The sequence below is a fragment of the Musa acuminata genome, chromosome BXJ1-9 (genome assembly GCF_036884655.1).
Source record: "Musa acuminata AAA Group cultivar baxijiao chromosome BXJ1-9, Cavendish_Baxijiao_AAA, whole genome shotgun sequence".
Lineage (NCBI taxonomy): Eukaryota > Viridiplantae > Streptophyta > Magnoliopsida > Zingiberales > Musaceae > Musa > Musa acuminata.
In genome coordinates, this window is record NC_088335.1 from 46401464 (window position 1) to 46422451 (window position 20988).

General features: G+C 39.5%; 2 protein-coding genes across 3 annotated transcripts; both read left to right on the plus strand.

Moving 5' to 3' along the window:
• The first annotated feature begins 990 nt into the window (after positions 1-990).
• LOC135585475 (thylakoidal processing peptidase 1, chloroplastic-like) lies at positions 991-4823 on the plus strand. The gene is made up of 7 exons (XM_065084155.1): positions 991-1926; positions 2081-2149; positions 2270-2338; positions 2438-2524; positions 3515-3582; positions 3700-3861; positions 4017-4823. The coding sequence occupies exons 1-6, from the start codon at positions 1147-1149 to the stop codon at positions 3818-3820; spliced, it is 1194 nt and encodes a 397-aa protein (XP_064940227.1). The 5' UTR covers positions 991-1146; the 3' UTR covers positions 3821-3861; positions 4017-4823.
• A 1507-nt stretch (positions 4824-6330) lies between these two features.
• On the plus strand, positions 6331-16563 carry LOC103999122 (kinesin-like protein KIN-12F). Of its 2 annotated transcripts, XM_065084156.1 has the most exons (24): positions 6331-6564; positions 6655-7381; positions 8944-9099; positions 9176-9259; positions 9385-9504; positions 9592-9705; positions 9825-9917; positions 10005-10165; positions 10263-10337; positions 10513-10600; positions 10688-10746; positions 10831-10894; positions 11007-11072; positions 11182-11349; positions 11651-11755; positions 11845-12080; positions 12165-12231; positions 12322-12387; positions 12622-12701; positions 12821-12905; positions 13021-14809; positions 14918-15285; positions 15935-16017; positions 16116-16563. In XM_065084156.1, exons 2-21 carry the CDS (start codon positions 6656-6658, stop codon positions 14749-14751), a joined length of 4344 nt encoding a protein of 1447 aa, XP_064940228.1. In that variant the 5' UTR covers positions 6331-6564; position 6655; the 3' UTR covers positions 14752-14809; positions 14918-15285; positions 15935-16017; positions 16116-16563. The 2 variants fall into 2 exon arrangements, with proteins under 2 accessions (XP_064940228.1, XP_009419057.2); XM_009420782.3 differs by lacking the exon at positions 15935-16017.
• The last annotated feature ends 4425 nt before the right edge of the window (positions 16564-20988 follow it).

The following is a 20988-nucleotide window of genomic DNA, read 5'->3' on the forward strand; positions in this document are numbered from 1 at the left end:
CTCAGCTTGACCCAGTCAATTCATGCTCTTATTGCGCATGTCCTTACATCATCATCTGGATTTGCATGATCTCCACCTTGTTTTATGTTCCCCTGCCCCCCCATCTCGACCAGCTTCCATGGTCATGGGTGTCCTCAAGGTGTGGTGGATGGAGAAGAAGTAATGGACCCCACAGTGTGGATTTGGATCAATTTTAGGTGATCTTTCTAGGACACCTATCCTTACAGTTTGTGCACATAGTTAGACTTGGTCTAGTCAAAGCCACAACACTAAGCATCCAAATTCAATGAATTCTTGATTGAGTTTGAGAAATGTAGTTGAAGTGCTACAAGTCAAAGGAATCGATAGAAATAAGTATAGCCTCATAGGTTTACTTGCTAGCTGTGGAATGATGCATTTAAGATGAGTTCTGTACTTATTTAAGTTCAAGTATTAATTTATTTGTAGTCAATTTCTTAGTGAGCTAAAACTAGTACTAGTATATGATGTAATCCTCCAATACTTATCATATTATTTATAGTTATCAAAATCAAATTCGATTCTTATAAAAATTGAAAACCAATCAGATCGACCTAATATAAAGATTAAAAGACACAAAATACAAAAGAAGTAACTTAGATCGATCGATCTAAGTTAGTATGAATTTTTTTAGTTTCTACTTTATACAAAGAAAATTATCCAATCCTCTTAACTTTTTCGATAAATTTATATAGTGAATAAGGTGTTTAAATAAATTTTACATCAAAAAATATTACTCTAATAAAAATTGAAAAGAAGAAAAAAAAAAGGAGAAGATTTTTTTGAAAAAATAAAAATAGATAAAAGAAAAAAAAATGAGAGAAGAGAAAATGTGTATTTATGTACATGCATTAATATAATTAAATATACGGTCTAACTGACCCGACCCATAATTTGGTGGACCGGAGAGTGGCCGGTTCTATGACGACGCGGTTCAAACATAAATACGAAGCCTTCCAATAAATGACCCGTTTCGCCCCCTTTTCTTTGCCCCCTTCGTTGGGAGTTGCACCGCGTCCTCTCCTCCCTTTCCACAGAGGGCGAGCGAGAGAGAGAGAGAGAGAGAGAGAGAGAGAGAGAAGACGCAACGACCCCAAATCTCGCTGTTCACCTCCAGATCTCGCAACCATGGCTGTCCGGCACACCATCAACCACTCCGGTTACCTCGCTCAGAACCTCGCCGCCGCCGCCGGAATCCGCTGCCGCTTCCTCCACCAGTCCGCAGGCAGGCCTCTCGGAGCCCTCTTCGCTGGCCACTTCTCCGATCGCGACTACCACTACCGCCCCCAATCGAGGACCCGGAGTTGCTCCCAGGCGCCCTCGGATGCCGCCTCATCCTCCTCCCCTTCCTCGGATCCCGCGGCCAAGGACCGGAAGGCTTGTCTCGTCGTGGGGTTGCTGTCCGCCATCTCCCCTGGCTCCGGCTCGCTGGGTGGCGTCGGCGCACTCGGCGTCGCATCCTCGATGTCGATAGGGTTCAAGCCCTCGTCTTTGATCCCATTCTTCCAGGCGACCAAGTGGTTTCCTTGTTGTGACTTCCTCCCAGGATCGGGAGGAGGTAGCCCGATGGATAAAGGAGCGAGGACTACTTCACGCCCTACTGGAGATGAGACCAAAGGAGGAACTGTTCCTTCTGTGCATGCTAGTGAACACACAGAAAGCTCTATCTCTTCTCCCAATGTGCCTATGATGAAACGCTTTGAGAGCAATTGTTGCAGCAGGAGCTCGGGCGACAGAAATTGTTGGTTTTCACGGTGGATGAGTTCCTGTTCAGAGGAAACCAAGACGTTTTTAACTGCTTTGACAGTTCCCCTGCTGTATGGGTCACGCTTGGCCGAGCCTAGATCGATCCCCACAAGATCGATGTATCCAACATTTGATGTCGGAGATCGAATTCTAGCTGAGAAAGTAAGAATTTTGTTTCTTAACATTTCTTTTTAGTTTCAGTTTCAGTATAGAAGCCATTTTTCTCTTTTTTATTTTTTGTTTGTTAGATATTTGTTTGAAATGCAATGTTAAGTCATTGGTGTGCCATTTACTATTGGCCAATCTAAATCTGCAGGTTTCCTATTGTTTTCGGGAGCCTGAGATTACTGACATTGTTATATTCACAGCACCACTGATTCTACAGGTATCTTTCAATTTCCTTTTGTTGTAGGATTATTCAATTTAATGTAATCTGATTCTGTATGTTTGTACTTGTTACAAGCTTTTCTGATCAACAATTATTATGTATGTGTATTCTGTGCAGCAATTTGGATATAGTTCAGGTGATGTCTTTATCAAAAGAGTTGTGGCTAAGGCTGGGGACTATGTTGAAGTAAACTTCTAGTCTCATTGTAGTTATTTCCATAGTTTTGTCTGTAATTTTGTACTATTTTTAAAGCTTACTGAGCCATCATTTGTCCCTCATTTTTAGGTACGTGATGGTAAATTATTGGTGAACGGTATCATCCAGGATGAGGAATTCATTCTAGAACCACTTGAGTATGAAATGGAACCAGTGGTATGGCAAGCTTCCCATTGGTTGCTTTGAAATGTTTTACTGCTATTTTTAAAATTCTATTTACTCTTAGAAGTGGCTTGAAAGAAAAAAAAGTTGGAAAGCTTTGCATGTAACATGTCTTAGATACTATATTATGTGGTCCATTGATTTCCTAGTTATTATAATTTAGCATGGCTTCATGAGAAATATTGTTGGTTTGTAACCACTGTTATATTGAATCTCATTTGGGATGTGCTGAAGATGTAGATTTTTGGTGGGCTCATGTTTAAAACTTCAACAAGAGAAAAAAAGCATTGACATTGATTGTTAGCTCTGATGATGGAAGCAAGGTTACAGATAATAGTCAGTCTAATATGTATTGTTCAGTATTCATCAGTTTGACCAAGCATGAATAACAGCCTTTAACATCAATAACGAATGATGGAAGCAAGGTTACAGAGAATAGTCAATCTAATATGTATTGTTCAGTATTCATCAGTTTGACCAAGCATCAATAACAGCCTTTAACAGTCAATGTCGTTTTGTATACCACTTGTGTTCTTCCTTGTCTTATTTTTCTCGAGTGATACTGGGAAGTTAAGATCGGTATATTGGTCGACATCTTTGTGTCGTGCTGGTTTGATGATTAATGAAACCTGTATCAGACTGATATTTGAAACCTTGAATGGAAGAACTGATGCGTTATTTTGTCTACCTGCTAATGAACAGAAAAGCAGATTATTGTCATGGCCTTAACTAAGTCTATATGACTTTTGTTCTTTTGCATAAATTGTTGTCCTCGATGGAAATGAATAGCTTCAGCATTACCAGAGATATGTTATTGGACTTGTTAGGCTACATGGTTACATATGAGATTTTAGCTTTGTTTGTACTTTCTGATTGTTTACACTATGAATAAGCTCAGAGAATTTTCAGTTGGAATCTAATTCCCCAGAAAACTAACATTGGTTTATATGCCAACTCATTGCTGTCTGCTGCTGTTCCTTACAGTTTATCCCCGAAGGCTATGTCTTTGTATTGGGTGATAATCGCAACAACAGCTTTGATTCTCACAACTGGTGAGTGTTGAGATCAATGTAACGGATTCATAGTTTTATGCTTGCAATTCTGAAAATTCTCATTCCAAACTACATACCAATTGTCATTATCTAATAAATATTCCTTTCATATTTCAGGGGGCCACTTCCTGTGAAAAACATTCTTGGAAGGACAGTTATGCGTTACTGGCCCCCTTCAAAAATCTCAGACACCATCCATGAACCAAATGCAACTCAAAGTGTGCTTGGATTTTCTTGATATATTCTCTGCTTCTCAAAAAATGCCATTTAATAGATGAGGTTGACTGCAACGATTTGTCCATTAAATTTTTAGAAAGTTTCTCCACTGTTTTTTTTCAACAATTGTTGTTGTTATTTGACAACTAAGATGCATGTTTCAGTCAATCAGTGAATGATCAGTGCATTATCTTGATGCTGCACTTCTGAATCTGCAGGATCAATCTGGTGGTTTTCTCAGATGTTCATATGGTAAATGCCTGGGAATAATGAGAACAAAGGCTTAAAAAAGAAAATCATCATTATCCAGCCAGCATTGGTTTTTTCCTTTCTTTTTTGTGCAACCTATCATTTTTCTTGAGATGATTTACTCTGAGAAGGAGAACCAAAGCATGTGACAAAGGAGGTGTCAGAAAAAAAGTTGCATATTTGATGTAATGATAATCATGTGAAAAAGGAAGGTTTTTTTCAGACCTAGTGAGGGATGTTAACAATACTACCTAAGAAGGGAGTTTTCTGTTTCCTGTTGAGTAGTTTCAACTTTCAAGCAGAATTTATTTAGGTCGTAAGTGACCACTTCAGGTTGGAGGAAAGGTGGATACTCAAATCACTATATAAGCTGAGCTGCATTATTTCATATCTTGTCCAACCTGATCTATAATGAAATGTACTCTGGTGGCCTCATGAAGTTGTTGCTTGGTATCTAGTGAAATGCTTCTCACTTGTGCAAGTTTACAAGCAGCTAAAAATCTGAGTGGTTATAGTCATACATTTAGGGGTTCCTTTTTCCCTGAAAGATTCAACTACTGCATTCACTTGAGATGTCTCTTGATTGATGTTTTCACTATTTATGGGATGGTTGCATTTACTTCCTGTATGTGCCAGTTTGGTTGAATCTGTTGTGTAGTTGATATTGATGTACTAAACAGCATCACTTAAGATTGTAATTCCAGATCATTCAAGAACTGTCTTGTTACAGTTTTACACATTAGGGATAAGATCCTTGAGTGACTGATGTTGTTGTATCTTTAGCTTGTATTTTAGTTTCACTGCTTTGGTGCTTTATTATACATCTTAGTGAAACACATATTTTTCCAAATATTAATTTCTCCATATATACCACTACTGTAAACATCCATCTCAAGCTAAATACTTTGATGATTAAAAGTAATTTGCGTGGGTTGAAGAAGAACTCTATAAAAGGTTTAAAATATATCTCTAATATTTATAAAGATATTAACGTAAATTAAAATTTTAACCATAATTATTATATTTTGTTTGGATAATATGGGTTAATTATATAGTTAGATCTCTTTAATATTTTGATTTTTAGACTCAAAAAATTTATATTCGAATCTCTATAATTATGAATGAGAAATCTCTAGTTTCATTTATTTTAATGTCGTCGGTTTTATTGGACGGAAGCACGAAAATAATAGTTAAAAAGGTGATTTCAATGTTCTAATTATGTTTTCAATTGCAAGTCATAATTGATTGTTGTGAAAGAGGAGGGAGAGAGACGACGAGAGAGAGACGAGATAAAGAGAGGAGGAAGAGGACGACGTAGATGTCAACGCTTTGCATTATGTCGGTGTCTCTCGGTAATTGTATCGGTGCTGACGCAATTGTTGAGCAATATCAATGTTGACATAGTTATAGAGTAGCATTGCTCTACGTTGGTGCTAATGTAGATGCTGAGTGATCCTTTCGCCGCTCTACATTTGCGTTGGCAACGATATAGTTGTTGAGCGACGCTGACACAAATGCAGAGTATCGACATCTATATTGTCCTCTTATTTTTTTTACTATCGTCATTCTTTCTCTTTAGCTAGAACAATCACCCATTGCCTCTAACAATATCATCGATCGTTCTCCATCATAGAACTAGGACGTTGGTAAAATCGACGATGTTTGATAAATAAAATTAGATATTTCGCTTTCATAATTATAAAGATTCTAATATAATATAAAGATTTAATTATAAATATTTTAAATCGGTCTAACTAAGTGGATAATATGTAATTAGCAACAGAATCCACAATTATCATTTTAACATAAGGACAAATGATTTGATCAACAACCTTTTTTCTGTTTTTTTGGGTAAGTAATGAGGCCGTCTCCCGCAACAAGAAACAAACACGTAGAACATTACTCCGGGTGTAAATTGTGGAGGTATATCGCAGATCGGACGGTTCGTTTTCGAAGGATGTCAGTGGACCCAGATGGGGCCGACTCAGTGGACGGTCGAGATGTTACAGTTGAAGGGTCTTTCCCACCCTTGGATTTCTTTTGAAGGAACTGAACGTCTGAAGTAGCCGTTGCAAGCTGTGCTTTAAATCGGAGTAAATAAAGGCAACGAATCTTCGTCCTCCTTTCCTTCCCAAAATACTCCTACACTTCAAACCCGTCATCCTCGAATCACCGTCAATTTCAAATTCTGATCGAATCTCTGCCGTCCATATTGCCCTCCCTGTTCTTCGGTTTTAAATTTGTCGAACCCTGTTTTGTTGTCCCGTCTCACTCCATCGAGTTCTGAGAGAGAAGAAAGAGACAAGGAGTTCCATTTCTGCCACCGAGATCTGTCTCCCCAGTCTCCCCTGATCAGGGTTTCTTCTTCCTTATCCACTCTCCCAATCCTACGAGAGCTGCGAATAATTTCGTTCGGAAACCCTGGTGACCTAGTTTTCTTTAGGTATCAGATCGAGAACAAACGGATTTCAGCAGGATTCTTCGCCTCCGGATCTTGTTCTTGAATTCCTCGTTCAGGTAAACTTGTCACATCTGATTTTTCGGTTGCGGAATTTGAAGCTTGTTTTGATCCTTTTCGTGTTCATAATGTGCGAATTTTTTTTTTAGGATGTTGAAGGATTTGAGGACATTTCGCCAAAGTTCGAGCTCCAGCAGGGCTCCCACCCCCGAGACTAATAATGAAAACCTCCCCCCGGTGGATCCATGCGATTCGTCGTCCTCGCGGTTGGAATCCGATCCATCTCGGCCTCCTCTGCTAGCGATCCAGGAGCCGGTGCAGAACCCCAAGATCGGGTTCGATCAAGGCGCGATTTTGAGAGGAAAACCGGAAGCAACGACCTCCAAGAACCATACCAAGGGTTCGGATTTGCCTGGCTTGCCGTTTCGCACCCCAGAGAGAATGGTAGCTCGGCACAGGCTCAGCTTGTGCCCGAAGAGTCAGCCTGGAGTGATCGGTAGGGAGACTGATGACGATTCTAGCTACAGAGGTCCTGGAAACCAATTCCCGCCGCTGAGCCGTGGCGGAAGATTAGGCCTCGGGGATGAACACGGCTTGACTACTACCCTTACGTCTAAGACGGCTGCGAAGGCATCGTCCATGCAATCGGATTGCAGTTCCACTCAGAGCACTCCGACGAAGAGTGCTATCAGGCTTGCCAACTATGGGTTCGGCAAATCCCGCCCTCCAATTAGTGCAGGGACTCGAACAATGAGCCTTGGAGTGACATCAAGACCGACACAGATTTCGTCCATTCCTCCTGTTGTGGATTCAGTTGAAGTTCCTCACTTCGAACTCCAAGAGGATCCATCATTCTGGATGGACAACAATGTGCAGGTAGTGAACTTTAGGTCACGTTAAGCCTAGGAGTTTCATATTTGAATTCTACATTCAACATCAAATGCAAAATAAAAAATCAAATTGTGCAAAATTGAATTGTTCAATTTTGTGACATACTAAAGCATGAAAATATTCTAATGGTTGAAAGTGGAACATAGAATAACTGTGTATTGGTCACGTACTTTAGGACTGCGAAACCATCCTTAATCACAAAGCACATACACATATATACTTGCACCAGGAGCTTGATGATGTCGATCATTAATACTAGAAAGCATGAAGTAGGTATCGTTAACTCTCCTAATTACTCTGTCACATCAGTAGCTTAACCGAATTTGTAGAATGATGCTTCTAGTAACAGGATTACCTTCACTCGAGCATCTTTACCATAAATATTACAGCATGTTTTATTAATCGTCAGCATTTGGGTTATGGGTAGGTCTAAGATAATCTGTCACAAAGTCCTAAACTTTGGATAATGTTTTGTATTTGTTTTCATCTTTTTTCAGCTTCCTAACCACAAGTTTTTCGTTCAAGCTTTGGTTTATTCTCACCTTCCTGTCTTTTTAAGGAAACTAAGACTTTTCACTGACCTTGGAGATCGCCATTTCATCTACAAGTATTTTCAGTCCATTTTAGCTCCTCCTTGCATCTATAAGATCGCCTGTCACTTAAAAATAAGAGGAATGTTTTTGCACTCGAGAAGTTCTTCTGTCAAAAGATACCAAATATTACAAAAAAGATGTGTAACTATGATTATGTTGCCTACCAAATGATTTATTCTTTTAGAGAAGGCATATGAAAATCACAACCATCGTGATGGCTAACAACATAAATGCTGTAATATTGGAGGAATAACTTTGCTCTTCCTCTTATCCAACCCTTGACATTGATACTTCAATTATACTAGTCTGAACTAGCTCCTCATTTGGAGGAATCCATGGATCATTAGTGTAGATTGGATGTCTTAGCATCTCCAGACATCTGCTCTGTCATATTCCTCATTTTTTAATATCCTGCAAGAGATGACAAAATTTACTGCTACTTGTATATTTTGTTTTGCGAGATATCCGCACTATCACAATCTCTTAAACTTCACTTGATGAGATGACAAGTTACTATATTTTTTTCCCATTTAAAATTGAACATTTCCGTTAACATTAGATTAGTCATCAAACTTGGTGCCAATTTTTTATAGGGACTGCAGGAAATAGTAGTAAATGTGAGCTTTGGTTTACGATTATTTCAAGTGATATACATCTGATCTATTGCAGCATGATGTAGTTTTAAGAAAAAATTGACCTTCTGTTCTCATTAATGTATTAGAATGGAGTGTAGATTCTTTGCTGTGAAGTATCACTAATTAGTGTAATTATGATAGCTGATAGACATAATAAATCAAAATGACCTATTGGACAACCTCATTGTCTGGAGAACTACATCTGTTTATAAGGACCTTTGGTGTGCATCTAGCTCAACCATATAAGCCAGATATCTTGATAAGTCTGTGACAGGATTAACAAAAGAAAGTATTAAACACTTTTCATAATTTTGTGTAGGTTGCAATTCGTGTTCGTCCTCTCAATAGCACAGAGAAAAGCCTGCAAGATTTTCGCAGATGCTTGAAGCAAGAAAGTGCTCATAACATAACTTGGATTGGGCAACCAGAGACCCGATTCACATTTGACTATGTAGCATGTGAAACAATAAATCAGGTATTTTATTATGAATTATAGAAACAAAGATAATCATCAGATCCTATCTAATCAGTATCCTGAAAATGATTTGCAGGAGATGCTTTTCCGAGTTGCTGGTCTGCCGATGGTTGAGAATTGCATGTCTGGATATAATAGTTGTGTGTTTGCATATGGACAGGTATCTTTTATTTTTATGAATACCATACTATAGATGCTAGTTTTTTTAATCTTTTGAGGGGTTTGTCAAGTAAGCTTCCCATAATCATCTCCTGTTCTTCCAAACTTTTTTGTTTGGTACTGTAGACCGGAAGTGGGAAGACATATACAATGCTTGGTGAGATTGGAGAGCTGGAAGTGGAGCCTAACCTGAACCGTGGAATTATACCAAGAATATTTGAATTCTTGTTTGCAAGAATCAAAGTGGTAAAATATCAAAAGTGGGTTAATGCTGTTTCATTTGGGGTTTTTAAAAGTTCGGTAATTAATTTTTATTCATTTTTTCCCTTGCAGGAGGAAGAAAGCAGGAGGGATGAAAAACTTAAGTATAGCTGCAAATGTTCCTTCCTTGAGATTTACAGTGAACAAATTAATGATCTTCTTGTCCCCTCATCCAGCAATCTGCTTGTAATTCCTTTGTGCTTTTGAAGTCCTTTGTACATCTACTCTCTAATGAATTCTTGTTTTCTTTTTCATCTAATATTTTGTTATAATGTGCTTCTTTTGACATGGCAAATAATTGATAGTTGAGAGAAGATATCAGGAAGGGTGTCTATGTTGAAAATCTTACTGAATATGTAGTCAAGAATGTCAATGACATTCTTAAGCTTCTTAGACTGGTAAATATTATCTGACTACCAGCTTTTATCATCATAAATACTACAATTTGGATTTTGATTTTTGTTAAATTTCAATTTTCTATTTAGGGTGCTGCAAATAGGAAAGTGGCAGCTACAAATATGAATCATGAGAGCAGCCGTTCACACAGTGTTTTTACCTGTACAATAGAGAGTAGATGGGAGAAAGATTTGACAGTGAACTCACGTTTTGCAAAGCTAAATCTAGTGGATCTGGCTGGCTCAGAAAGGTAAATTTTTAATGTCAAATAAGTTAATCCAAAATTTTCAATGGGTACTTGATGAAAAGGCTGAATGCCTTTATCAACTAATATGTATTCTGAGCAGGCAGAAAACTTCAGGTGCTGAGGGCGAACGCCTAAAGGAAGCTGCAAACATCAACAAATCCTTATCAACACTTGGGTATCTAACACAATATTCATATATTCTTTTAATAATAATAATAGTATTGGGTTTATGATTCTATTTTCAGTGCTTGGTCGGAATGTTAAATGCCAGTCCAACCAGTATCTTGAATTATTGTCACATTAGTGTTTCTCAGACCACAGATAATAACATGTCAGATATGCATTTGCAGTCATGTTATAATGGTTCTCGCTGATATGGCTCATGGGAAGCAAAGACATGTTCCATACAGGGATTCGAAACTTACGTTTCTTCTTCAAGTAAGAAATATTTAAGTGATTTACTGCTACATTGTCATTCTGCCACTTATCTTTTCTGTTATCAATTTATTTATGTTATCATCTCAGGATTCTCTTGGTGGCAACTCCAAAACTATGATTATTGCAAATGTCAGCCCTTCAATATGGTAAAGACTGCCTTGCTAAAATATTTTCATCCCTCATGTTCTCAAATTTTGTGTGGTACTTATACATACCAATATCTCTTGCAGCTCTGCTAATGAGACTCTAAGTACCCTTAAATTTGCTCGGCGCGCAAGACTCATTCAGAACAATGTAATTGTCTTTGAAATTATTGAGCATTGTCATGCCTGATTCAGCTTGCCTTGATTTCAATCTCAAATATTTAGTTTACTATAACTCATTTTCTTCCCCTCCAAATTATAAGGCTGTTATAAATGAAGATGCTTCAGAAGATGTTATCGCATTGCGGCACCAAATACGTTTATTAAAGGTGGACTCAAATCCTGACATTTTTTTTGTTTATTTTTCGGGCAAATAATGGCCAAACTATTTTCTGCCCTAGAACTCATCATAAAACTTCAATGCTGACTTCATAACAGGAGGAACTTTCAGTTCTAAAGCGTCAAAATGTCTCCAGATCTCTATCATTTCGTTCAGCAATTTTTGAAGACTCTAAGGGTGAATTTTGTGATGCTTCTGCAATAGAGAAGTTGCCAGAAGTTACTAAAACAAACGCTGATGAGTTGCAGACTGATGGTTTGAACAGTGTAAGAGTTTCCATAAGGCACCAGTAAATGACATATTTTCATAAGTCACAATTTGTAGTAACATGAGGATATCTTTTCAAGGTATAGATCTTTTTATACATATATTGAGAAATAGGTTATGTCATGTTTCATGGCATTGACCTGAAACATCAAATCAGGATGAGAATATAGTTCTGTGAGTTTCTTATGGTGGTGTCCAGCTAAGAGTTAACTGCTTATAACAAAATTGAAGTTTCACTCACTAGGTGAATTCATGTCATGACATGGGCTGGACATAAGTTCTTGGCCATTTGTGATGCAGTTAAAATCATTGGAGTCAATCTTGGCTGGTGCATTGCGAAGAGAAAAAATGGCAGATACTACAATTAAGCAACTCGAAGCTGAAATTAAGCAGTTGAATTGCCTGGTAAGTATTTTGCTTCTATAAGAAACAAAAGTTCTGCTGCCATTTGTATTGAGGGCCTTCTCAGGAGATTAATAGTGTTTATCTGACAGGTTCATCAAAGAGAGGAAGAAAGTCGAAGCAATAAAATGATGCTTAAGTTTCAAGAAGACAAGATTTTCCGTTTGGAAAAACTTTCAGAATGCCAAGTGCCAATTGACTCATACTTACTGGAAGAAAAACATGCCCTTTCTGAAGAGGTACAATTGCTTCGTGCCAGAGTTGACAGGAATCCCGAAGTGACACGCTTTGCATTGGAAAATGTCAGGCTCTTAGACCAACTGCAAAGGTAACACATGGATCAATGTCTTGTGAAAAAATCTGTTGTATTCTCTGATCATCATTTTTTCTTATTGCAATATCTTTTTACCAGGTTCCAGGACTTCTACGGAGGAGAAAGAGAATATTTGTTAGCTGAAGTATCCGAGTTACGCAACAAGGTCTCCACAATTGTTCTAACTACCATTATTACTTGTCTATCTTATAAACTTCTTGACATATATAAGCAATAATTGCCTTTATCCTTGCAGCTTATGCGAGTGCTTGATGCAAAAGCTGAACTTCATAATCTCCAAAAGTCAGATATGGAAACCCAGGTAAGGTTCATGTTGAGGATCTTATCCTTGTGTTTCTAGCCATCAGTGCTTGAAAAAAGTTCTGTAGGTTTGTTCAGCTTGCTGGAAAGCACCTATCTGGTTGTCCATCCAGAGATAATGAATCATTGTTTATGGAGTTACTATTAATTCGATCATTTTGCAGAATATTTCATTTTCTGAAACTTGTTTGCTGTTAAATGGTTTGGCAACTGGGATTGATTGATGCTTTTTCAGTTAAACGAGACCTATCAAGAATTAGAAAGCTGCAGGTGTGACCTTCAATCTTGCTTAGAAAGAAATCAAAGACTCACTAGGTAATTATAGCTATACATTTTAATTATAGAAATGAAAAGCTCAATTTCAACTTAAAATGTGTTTTCCACTCATTCTTTCTTAATTACCAAATGTTCGTTCTTTTTCTTTTTTTTCACAGGGAGACGAGCAATCTGCATGTTGAATCAAAGAACTGTAGCTCTGCAGACAGTTACCAATATATCAGTGCTGCACATCAGAAAAATGTATGCTTTACTTATAGTTTGCCATCATGACTGCTGATTTCTGCTAATTCATTGGTACTAAAGTGAAAATTTATTTTCCTAATATAAAACTTTATTTGTAATCTAAATATTTCAGGAACTGTTATCAGAATCATCCCAAACAGATTCTCAGGTCTCTGAAAAGAGGATAGAATGCTCGCACGAACATGTAATGAAGCATAAAGAGGAAATTTTAAATTTACAGCTGGAGTTGGATATACTGAAAATCATCCTTGCAGAGGAGAAGTCATCTCGTACAGAAGTAGAGGAAAGCGCTAATTACACAAATAATGAGCTCAAATCAGCAAATAGAAGGGTTTTATATATGAGTAAGCAGTATGAAGACATAGAAAATGAATTGAAAGATGCAAGATCCATCATTGAGAGGCTTAAATTAGAAAACATCCTTCTGGTGAATGAGATGGAAGATGCAAAGAAAAAGAGCAACCAGCAAGTGGAGCTTCTAAAGAAAAAAGTGCAGGAGATATCCCTACTGAGAAGCCAACTTGACAGTCCTTCGAGTGAGGTAGAAAAACTATCCCTTCTCCAAGAGGAGCCAAAAGGTGTTCCTTCTGAACATCATGAAAATGCAGACTTCCATTTGCAAATGAAACTGAGAAGAATGCAAGCTTCTCTAGAAAAGACAAGAGATTTGAACATAAGCTTCCAAAGTGATCAGGTGTCACAAACATCTCTTGAACAAGAAATGGAGGAAATCCGTAGACAGGTTGAGATTGAGACTGCTGAGGCAATTATATGCTTGCAAGAGGAACTTGTAGTACTTCAAAATCAGGCAGATGGCAGCAAAAGAAATGAATCTATCACTAAGCAAAGCCTGATGGCATTAGAAACCAAATTGAAAGAGCTACAAATACAGCTATGTCTGGTGATGCAGGAGAACAAAAAGCTTGGAGACTTGGTTATAGAGAAAGACAGGGAATTAAGATCATTGACCGAAGATTGGGAAAGATTAGCATATGATATTGCTGATGTCCTTGCTGATGGAAATACATCCCTTGAAGAAGCTACTGATCAGGTTGTTTCCATGTCTGACTGCTTTCTGCAAAGGAGTTGGATAGGTGAGCAGGTTGGGAGGATGATAAGGAGTCTTTCCGAAAGAGATCTGGTTATTGAAGAACTTCAGAAATGCTTGGAGGAGGCATATAATACTAGGTGTGATATAGAGTGGAAGTTGAGGTCATTAAGGGGAGCAACACTTGCTATATATGAAGCTCAACAGCTGGAGAATAATGAAAAAGAAAGAGAGATTCTTCGATTGACCTCAGAGATAACAGATAAGATGTTTAATATAAACCAATTAGAAAACCGGATTAAAGATAATGATGAGCAAATTAAGAAAGCTCAGTTAGGTGCAACTGTTGCGTTCGTGACTGTAAACAAGTTATCTGAGAAGAATAAAGCACATCTTCAGGAGATTGAGCATGTAAAATTTCTGCTTGATGAGTCTAAAGAAGTTGTTTCAGAGAAGGACACACTCCTAAATCACCAAATTTCTATGCGTGCTGATGCTGAGAAAAAAATTCAAGACCTTAGCACACAATTGGTGCAATATCAGGAGCACATTGCTGAACTACTAAAGATTTCTCAAAACCAGGAAAGAGCACAAGAATTGGAACAACTGAAAAAGGAAGAGGATGTCGTGTTAACTGCCGAGGCAGAAAATTTTCCTGAAGTTAAAAGAACTATAGATGAGTTTACTTGTACAAGTGACTCTTCTGGAAATGTTGATGGCCCGGCAGAAGTGCAGAGTTCTGAAAAATATACTTCTGGAAGTGCATACTACATTGCTAAGGACCATGTAATATAATGCTCTTGATGTCTGATAGTCAGGAAGCCTTTATGAACTTGTGCCAGTCCTCTTGTCCGTAAGTCCTTCAGACTCATCCATGCAGTCAACTTTTACTGTACCTAAAGACAAGAGTTCAATTTATATAATTAAACTGTCACTAATCAAATATTTCTTTTATCTGCAGATAAAAATTTGAACTAAGAAAGATGTTGTGAATTTAGAGCAGCAAAATCAGCATTTGCTCTGAATGTATCAGAACACTTTCACGAGAGACAGTCGATTATTCTCCATCCGAAGGAGCTAGAAATGCACTCATTTACAGGATGTACAAAATCTAATCATTCAACTACAGAAAGAAAAAAGAATAAATTTGGAAGTCTGAGAAACATAGCCAAGCATCGAAAAACTGACAATTGATGTTCTTCAATTGAAATATGAGGTTGTTAACAAGGAAAATAGTCGAAACTTGGATTGCTACGGTTGGGAAACAAGCTGCAGGAGGTTGGGGAAAATGCTATGGAATCTAGTGCATGTTGGCGCACGACCAAAAAGGTACTTGTTTTCTTGCCTAACAGATTATAGAATTCATATGACATTTTTTTCTGCATTATGGTTGTCTGGGAAGTTCACAGCCATTTACGGCATTTGATATCAAGTCTGAGTTTTGAAGCAATACCATTTACAGTTTGTTGAATCGGTACAGTACATACCAGATGGTACGTCGACTTGTACCATCCGGTACCTCCGGAAAGTAATGAAATAATGAATCTTGATTCGTACCGAGCTATATGGTTTGGTACCAATCCTTGGTTGGGTCGATAAGTACTAGTTCATACCAGTCCAACCTGTGTCTGAAACCTTGACTAATTTTGCCACTGTGTGGTGAATCTAGACATGGGACACTGATTTTTAGAATTTTAGAGCAGAAAGTACTTTAAAACTATTTTCTGTTCTTCCGTCACACATGATGAGTGATAACTCTTTTACATAGCAATTTGTTTAATGTTTACCATGAAGGACAAAGCCCTCGAACAATGATGCCTCTCTAGTATGTTTCAGTAGCAGACTGATATTAATTCCCAAATAGTAGCAGACATATGTTGCAGTAGCAGACAGATATTAGTTCCTAAATAGTTTCTCGAATTTCTTACTGTCAGTATGTAGCTAGCTATTGACAATTAAGATTTCCCGTACTTGATAGCTGGTCGAGAACGAGCCACAGTGTTAACTTTCACCCACTCCGAAGTGGTCATCTGTGCAAATTATCTTCTCCCCACTTTCAAAGTAAATGCTTCCTCTCGAATTTTCAGTCATTTTCCTTAAATTTGGTTTCTGAAATGAATCATTCACACGATTATATACCCCCGTTTTGTTTCATCTAGGCACTTCAGCTTGAGATCAAAGATCGAGGCCACCCATGTTCCTCGAGGAATGATTCGAGATGCTGATATGATGGTCAACTTGTTCATACAAGCAAATGATACTTCAAAATGAGATTAAAGAGAGGCTTCAGAACACTGAGACCAAACCAAGGAACAGTTTAATCGATGCCATTCAGGATATACAAATTTCCTTCAGTACAAAGGAGAAACAAATATGCATCCTTGGAGAAGAGTTCAAGTTGAATCTTAGAATCAATGAGTGTAATTCTAGAGCTAGAAGATGGTTGCAGAATCTACAGATTGCCTCTACTAAGAAATTTTAGTCTTTGGCGTGTGGCAAGAAGGCTTCTGCAACATGGGATTTCTCTAGAATTTTAACCGCTAAAGAACCCATGAATTTGTATGGTTGAGTCATATGATTGATTAATCTGCTAATTATATTGAGTTACTTGTGGTGGTTTCAGAGCAAATTAAGATGGAAGTAATCCTAAGTGAAATGATCTTGACTTGAATTGAAATGACGTGGAATGATACTGTTGAAGCTAAAGGAAGAAGAACATTTGAGCATCACATAACTGTTACAGGACAATGTTTACTCCTTGGATGTCATCATTACATTTCTAGAGACAGATCTAGATAAAAGAAAGACAAAACTAGAAGAATTATTACATTAAGACTGTGTCATATATGTACCGCATATTGGTTCGAGAACTTATTGATATTTCAGACAAATTAGAACTCGATTACTTGGGAGACTTGTTTCGAAGACAATTATTCTATTACAATATTTATCCCCTCGGATTAAATAAAGACACTTCTCGAAGATACTCTAAAAATATAGAAAAAAAAAGGGATATATCCAGTGCACGAGACTCCGATCAATATAAGCTTAGAACTATAAGGTTTTTATGATATATATATATATATATATATATATATATATATATATATATATATATATACTTCTCTCATCTTAGTTATTCTTTTCGAGATTCTTAGATTGGTAGGTTTGGACTTTGGTGGAGCTTAAACTAAGGGCAAACATAAATTAGGCATACATTGGTTTTAATTTAGGATTGTCTATCAATTTTTCTTACATGTTTTTGCCTTGACCACATTGCAACTCAAATAAACACAATAAATCTTGTGAAAAGAAAAAAAATTAATGTAAAAAAAAGGCCAATTATTTCTCTTCCCACAAGAAAAAAGAAAAAAGAAAAAAGAAACAATTTCAATTAAATAAAGCTCGCAGTGGAGGATTCTTATAGATAGATAGGCATGAGGAGGGGTCTCAATGCATCATTTCTCCTTTATGATACTTGTTTCAGAGAGCCCAATGTTGATTCCCACCATATAAGAAGGCACTTAATTATTCATGCTAATTGCACACAGGCTTCGGCAAGATCTCACAGTGGGGATGGCATATGTCCCCTCGATCGCCGGAAAGCCTCGAGTCTTGCCTCGGTGACCGCGCTTCGATCGAGGCGCAAATCTTGGTCATGCGTGTGGGCTCCCCACCCTGTCACAGAGAGGAAGAATTCTCCCGGCAATGACCCAATGGCAGCTCGCCCACATGCCGGCCATGGCTGGGAATTCCCATCTAACCTTGCCTAGCACTATAGCCATTCCGATTCAAATGGAAGAGAAGGAACTGATGATACATTAAGCTTTGAGGGGCAAAGCAAAAGGGCGTCCCTCCACAAGCATCAAACCATCCTTTGGCTCTCTCTAGTTAGGAAATCCATGTCCTGGCACCCAATCTTCTTCCTTTGAACCTTTTGTAGTTGTTGCACAGAAGAGGCGAACAAGGACCAATCCACCAACACGAAAACCCACGCGCACCACAGTCCACCAACAACCTATTCAAACCATATACATCTGTGTCAATTCCCATGGCTGTAGCATGGCGTTGTGAAGCCCTAGGAAAGGTGGAGCTGCCTGCTGCCAGGGGAGCAAAGCTTACGTGCAGGCCCACCATGGAATACAACTCTACTGAGGGAAGAGAGGAACGGGAGGGGGGGGGGGGGGGGGAGGGGGGGGGGGTGGGGAGAGATGGTGTGCATGGGGTATGTTTCCCGGTTCATGTCAGGTCACGAAATGGTGTCATATCATTAGGTCATGTCATGGCAGGCACTGACATACATGCATGGTCACCTTGGGCTGCTGCAGCACTGTCGTTGCGTACCCACAACCATGTCTTTGGGCTTCTGAGCTTCCATCACAGGACCATGAGCAAGAAAAGAGAACTGAGGGAATCTATCCTTCTGTCTCCCTGGCTCTTTCTTTCTTCTGATCACAGTGTGTGCATGTTTCTAAATGAATAAGATGGATGTAGGAAAAGAACGGCTGGTAAGGAACAAGGGAGCCCAGCTTCCAAGGCTTGGCTAGTACACACTGCTCTCTCTTTTCTCTCTCTCTGCTTGTCTGTTATCTCTTTTTGACGGCGACCGGGATGGAGTGAGGCGAGGAAGAGCGCTGCCTCCTTCAGCCAAAACTACAGAAAGGGAGGTACGGCCGTGGCCATGGATTAATGGGTGAGGTGAGGTGAGGTGTGGCGAGGAGGACTGGGAGGGGGGGAGGGGGGAGACGAGGGACGAGGGGTCGTTGTCGTCCTCGTTTCTTCGGGCGCCGCGCCGGCTCGCGGCCGGGTTCCCACCCCGGGCGCGGCCCCTGCTCCTTGCCGGCACGCTCGCTCAGTGTGCATTGCGCTGTCCACGAGCGCGCGCCGAGTGCGTCGGGAACGGAGCAGAATCCGACACCCGCCGCAGGGGCCTCGCTCGCTCCCGCGTCTCCGTCGAGCGACCGAACACCATGAGCACAGACCCCGGATCGGTCCTCGACCGCGGGGCCCACCACTCGACACGCCCATCGGTCCTCGTGGCTGGTGGGACCCGACGGTCGAGAGGTGGGTTCGTACCGGGGCCGGGAACACAGCCGATCCCCGGCTCGTCAGGCTGTGTGGACTGGAGGACTCCATGTTCCCTGTGTGTGTTGGTGGGACAAGAAGTTTGGGTTGCAGACCAAAGAGAGAGGGACTCTGTCAAACACGGTATATAGTCCAAAGAAATGACTACTCTACACGTTGTTAATTTGATTCCCAGTGTTTGTGTCACTAACAGCATCATTTCTGAGCTTCCAAAGGTTCCAAAAGGAGGAGACAACGATTTGGAGAAGCTGTTCGTCCTCTCCCATCTGCCATTTGTCATCTATCTGCTCTAAATAAATCAGGAAAATCCACCTAAAATTGTATGTTCCAAATGCTGGGCGATGTCAGTCCGACACATACTACGCCACTAACCACAAGCAAGCCAATGGCAAAGAGCCAGTGTTCTCTTACCCACTGCATGCCTCTGCTGCTGGATCTTTGGACCACATTGATAGTTCTTTGACCCCTATCCAACTCTGACAACCATCAACCACAAGATGGCTGATCCACATGTAATTCAAGAACACTGTTGTTAGCAAGCAGGGTAAAACTACAGTCTCTCTCATCTGTAAACTTGGGATCCAACTTAACAGAACAAACACACCGAAATTACTCCGGTCATAATGCAGTGGAGAAGAGGAAGTACAGAAATGAAGGGAGAGGACACATGACACAAAAGAGGAGGATCCCATTGCGAGCATCCCAATCAAAGCCCCCCCCACCCTGCATACTGTCAGCAGCTGTTGAGATGCAACACCACCCCATCCTTGTTTCTCTGATGTCTTTCTTCATCATAGATTTCAAGTTCCAATCACAAGTTGGACGTAATGAGGATTTGGAAGCATTCTTAATACTCCCTCCCATCTGTTCGAAGGAGGGTGCACAAGGAGAAGAGAGAGGCTAAATCTCTGCCGTATGTTCCGTGAGTGGGATTACGTCCCATTAATTCTCTACACATGGCTGCATGGGAAACGTTGCTACGCTCATCCAGACATAGATAGACACGAAGGAGACATTCTCCTTTGCACCTATTTCCAGGCCATTAGTCTCCCTTCTCTCTAGCCGTAATCATTGTCTTTGAACGACATTCCATGGAGGAGGAAGAAGGAGGGGATTTCGGATTGTGGGCATCTCTTAATCCGACGACATCCTTTCAGTCCATTCCTGTTATCTTAAACAGATTCGACTTCTCCGTATCGTCTTTCTGATCCGTGATCAGATTAGGATAATTATAAAGCAGCTGTTGCCACATCTCTTTTGTGTATTCTGAGATCAGTGTAAGAGTCCGATGCTGGAGACATGATGGCGTTCCAATTTGTCTCTGCTATCGAGGAACATGACAAGATGCTCACTGTCTCCGCACTTTTTTCCTCCAAAATCCAAACCTCATGTCTTGAAAACACTTCTCTTAGACTAGGCTTCCAAATAGGCATGATTGGTGCTCCAAACCAGCTGATTCCTATTCCAGTTTGCTTTGACTGGCATGCATCCACAACCTCGAAGTTGAACCATTTAGCCTTCTGCAAAGATTTGGTAGATTCATTTTATCTTTCACTGTCAATGAAACAACAAGAATTCATCTTCTTTCGAGGGAGGGAATGAAATGCATAGGGGCTTGGAAACATATGCATGCGCAGTTACGTGAGAATTACTACAACATAAACACATGCTATGCACACTTGTGTTTCTTTTCACATAGATGTGTATGATCAGTACCTGAGAACACATTGTCTGCACTGTTTTGTGTTTTGGGGTGCTGAGTGATCTAAGATGAATGGATGCCTTATTAATACAAAGAAATTTTCATGACTTTATATATCACTCACATAGAACATCATCACTTTTCAGTTCTGTAAACCCACTTTGATAAGCTAACAGACAACTCCAGCCTTAGCAGCTTCTTTATCCCTCTGTTTTCCCCTATATAACCCTCCCTCTGCTGCTTTA